This window comes from Loa loa (genome assembly GCF_000183805.2).
Source record: "Loa loa unplaced genomic scaffold supercont3.82, whole genome shotgun sequence".
Lineage (NCBI taxonomy): Eukaryota > Metazoa > Nematoda > Chromadorea > Rhabditida > Onchocercidae > Loa > Loa loa.
Genome location: NW_018108262.1, coordinates 219,686 through 224,422, shown reverse-complemented (window position 1 = coordinate 224,422; position 4,737 = coordinate 219,686). Strand labels below are relative to the sequence as shown.

Genomic DNA, 4,737 nt, shown 5'->3' with positions numbered 1-4,737 from the left:
CATCACTCCACGATTCAGAAAAAATCCACCACATCACATATCATCTCAATAAATTTAAGATCGCATTTGTTGCAAATACTGAAAATCGAAATATAATTTTTTTCTTAATGTAATTTTACTTATCGAATGTATTTGAAATTAATAACAACACCGCCAAATATCAATCATGGAATATATGTATTATGGAAATATTCAGCTTCATCTTCTGCCATTTTGCTTAGAGTATTCCATTTTTAGCAGTTATTTGAAAAAAGAACTCACCCTGCAATCGTTGACTTAAATTGATTTTAAATTATCAATTCTTTAGTGATACTTATATCAGTATTATTCAAAAAGGTGACTGATCTAAAAATTAAAATCAAACATGTATCTCGTGAATGATAATTCAGATGTCATGCCTTTCTGTACATTTCACTTCGTCATCTCATAGCTCTGATGGTCCACGTAATTAATTGACATGTAACAGCGTCTTTTCTGTTTACCTTCAACATTTCCTAAAACTTCTATACTTTACTATAATTTTCACTTAAATGTGGTGCCTAGGTCTTTCCATATGAAAGTGAAACAACCAACCGTTTTTTGTCTTCTTCTAGTCGTTTTACTTTCTTAAGACTTCTCAGCTTTTTTAAGTTTGATTTTCTCGCACAGCTTGAAATTGATGCCCACAACACAATTTTCCCTGAGCTACTCACTCAACCAGTACTGATTAAAATTTGTGTCGATACTCGAAGTCGATAGTTTTTCCTAAATTAAAGTGAAATAACATGGAAAAGAAGAGAAATTGTAAGTAATAGGTTGCCTGGAAATTTCTCAAGTAGGAGATTAGGAGAAAGAGTGAGGAAAGAAAAGCATTCGCTTTAATTATATTACACGATTATTCTTTTAAAATGGATTTTATTAAATAATTATTGTCCCTTCTAAGGAGACCTTCGAATTTTGAAATCTTAATTCAAGAAGAATAGAGTGTACTTACGAGAGTTGCCATAAATACTTGATACAAATATTTTGATCCTGACAGATTTAAAAAATATATATATATATATATATATAATGATATGTGAAATAGTATGCCGCATAAAGTTGCTGTAATATGAATTGCGCACTCGTGAACACTTGGAAAATTTTTAGTCTTACTCGAAAATTATGAAAGTGTCACATTTAAGTAAGTAGCTTTTGTCGGATTACCGAAATTGAAACTATGTTCAAATAAAATTTCCACAATATCTAACAGGCAGAGTGATGAAATCTCGCAAAACTAAAGCAATTAAGAGAATATAAGCTAACAATGGACAGCATAACACAAAGACATCTCAGTAACTACATCACGGGCAATGACATCCATTGTACCTATACAATGGAAAATGCTAAAGGGCAGTCATACCTTCATGATAACCCCGATGGGGCTTACAAAACTCCTTCTAATCCTTATATATATAAAAGGAAAAATCCGAAACAGTTTAGTTTTTACAATCAAACAGACAATACATCCTCTTCACATATCTTTCACAGCGGAAACCACAAACAACGAGATCTTCGCATATTTGCCACCACTGAACAACAAACTACGATATTCTTTCTATTTGCCAAATACATTTCCTTTAGCATATCCCCTGCTCAATGACCATATCCTCTACCCAATGATCACTTCCTCAATGACATACCACTATGAATTGGATCTGAAACCATTTGATAAATAATTACGTTACGAAGAGTTATGCGAATATTATGAAGCACGGAAAGGAACTATCAAGGAAATGATAGAATGAAATCACATGTAGCAGTCTTAGAACGCATGAATAAAGAATGGAAGGATTTTATTCAAACGGTCCCTCCTCAGCAACAGAAATCAGAACACGGAGAACAGAAAGTACGCGGCAATGATGGATGACCATGGGATGTTAAACCTGAAAAGTCAGAGAAGCAGTGACAACTCTAAAAACATATGAGGACGATTCAGGCGATAAAATTCGACATATAGAGAGTTTGAGTAATCTCAGATCAAAAGACGTGTTAGCGAGCGAAATGTCACTACAAGAAAGATAGGCAACTGATCAAATAGCTCAGAGAGTGACAGTCAAACTGCCTCGACTGCAACTGCCATTGTTTAGCGGGAATCCTCGAAACTGGAGAGCATTCTGGAGCGGCTTTGAAGCAGCGATATATCACCAGGGCTTTTCAGACATCCAGAAGCTCAATTACCTTATTTCGTGCTTAAGAAATGAAGCATAACAAGCAATTAATGGATACGAGATTGGGCCAAAGAATTACAATCTTATTCAAGGGATATTGATGGAGAAATATGGTGGTACGTATGTTATCACAAATTTGTTTTACAACGATCTTTTCTGAGTCAGAAAAAATGGTCGTGAATGGAAAACAACAATCAGACAAATGCAGAAGTTGGGAGAAAATCTAGAACATGTAAGTTCATAATTAATTATCGAAAGGAACTTGCTAAAGCATATCCTGATTAAATTTCATGACCAAAAATTGATTACAAGCAGTTAATGGATACGAGATTGCGCCGGAGAATTACAATCTACAGATCAGTAAATCATTACACATTCAATTATAATCATAAGTCTTATAATCATATCATAAGTCTATGCACTTTTCTTTACTACGGAACTTCACATTTACTGCCGGTACTATCATTATATCTAATTGCTTGACAAAGCACAAACAATGGTTGCTAGAAAACCGAAGAAAATTTATAACGCGTTAAAAAAATCAAAGTATGTACACCACAAATTTGAATATATACATAAATACTGTCTTATTTAGATCACTTTTTTGATAAATGATTTACTATACAAAAATTAAAAATTTCTAACGTATCAAGTGATGAATCATTTTATCCATTTTCCGTAATACTGTCATAAAGGATTGTCGCTTTGATAACCAAGCCATTTGTAATATTTGTTGAGCAGGTGGTCCAACAACCCAGCTTATGCTCGTTGATGGGTATATTGTTAAATTACCTAATCTGGTAACCGTTCTTATATCCAATGATATGTTTGGACTTCCGTTAAACCCGCATTCCTTTGTTTGAGAATTAATCATTCATGTAATGTATTGGTTTTGTAAATCACATCCACAATATAAGTTTCTAAAATCAGTTTTTTGGACAATCCGACGATTTCCATCTCCAATTTATCTTCAATTATCTCCAATTTAACACAAAAATTTCCCTCCTCTTCCCATCAATAAGGAACTTATTCATAACTGATTTAGTATTTTCTGTACTAACTAATACATTGTCACCTATATTACTAAACCTTTACTATCCCCTCTGCATCCATGTCAGAAGCACAAGCTTCATCGAAAATCCCTTCCAAACCAGGTAACAATTTTTCACGATAATGTCATTTTCTTACGACAATTGTACTATCAATGAATTAGTAACTTGGCGAAATGGTAGCAGAGGAAGCTGAATATTTTGATAGGGCATTTATTCTATAATTGATATTTGGCCGTGAATTGTTGTTATTAAACATTAAATACATTCGATAAATAAAATGACACAGTAATTTTGAAAATGAAATGAATTTGACAAAAAATATTTCGATTTTCAGTATTTGCAACAAATGCGATCTTAAATATATTGCAATGATATATGATAGGTATATTCGAATATTTTTATGAGAAATTGAAAAAATGAGAAAACGACCTTCGCTTTTTTACTTCTTTTATTAATTTAGCAAATAATTTCACTGGACGAAACACTAAGATCAGTTTTTCATCACTAAAATATCCGCTTTTCCTCTTGATATCAACTATAGTGTTTTCTTTTGGATTCCTTTGAAAAAAGAACTTAAGAATTGATCGATCAGTGACTTTCCCAATGCCATCTCACCATCCCTGCTGTCTTTGACTCGTTCCTACTGAAATTATCCATTAAATTGTGATATCGGAATCATTTCGTATAAAATTTCAAATATCCGATTCAACGAAAATGCTAAGGTAAAATATTAAAATTTTGTACGAATTTCTATCCCACATTTCAATATCAATAAGAAATTGTTACCATTATTAATTCGCAAACACTTCATGTGATGCCAATTGAAAAACAGTACGACAAACCTGTAAGTAAATTTCGTGTCATTTCCTTAAAAGCTTGCATTTCAAATATTTAAGTGAAATTTAGTGGAAAATAATTCTATTTAATTATACCAAATATATATTTAAATATAATCAAATATAACACAAGCGTTATAAGATAAATCGATGCAAAAGCGAATATAGATTACTTTTTTATAAAATCCCTGTTTAGTTTAAATGTAATGTACCGATCTAAAATTTAATCGAGGAGTCTTTGAAGGACGTTGGAGTTCCCAACAATTAGCATATGATATGAATTTGAAATCAGTGAATGATTTCAGCTTTTAAAATTAGAAACATTATTTCTCTATAAAATTTGTTTCCTTCAGATGCAAATAATTGTCAGATAGCTGTTATTTCTGAAATGCAACCTTTGTCAGAAAAACTAGAAATTGCCATATCATAATGAAAGCTACGAAAGGAAACAGGTTGTTTCTGCTAAATGATAGAAAACTTATAAATGGTAAAAAATCCTCTTACCCATCTAAAACATGCACCACTTGCCATGCAATTGTAGTCGAAGCAAATAAAGCCCATTTATTGCTAAGATAGTACGGACCAATAATGAAGAAAATACCATTTATGACCACGGTAAGCATGCTTATGCACGACTGGAAATTGAGCTGTACAATGCAT

The 4,737-nt window shown here is 32.3% G+C and overlaps 1 protein-coding gene across 1 annotated transcript; it reads left to right on the top strand.

The window, feature by feature from the left end:
* Positions 1–1,285: 1,285 nt before the first annotated feature.
* LOAG_12745 (hypothetical protein) lies at positions 1,286–1,621 on the top strand (the record flags this gene model as incomplete). The annotated part of the gene is made up of 1 exon (XM_003148257.1): positions 1,286–1,621. One exon carries the CDS (start codon positions 1,286–1,288, stop codon positions 1,619–1,621), a length of 336 nt encoding a protein of 111 aa, XP_003148305.1.
* Positions 1,622–4,737: the final 3,116 nt, after the last annotated feature.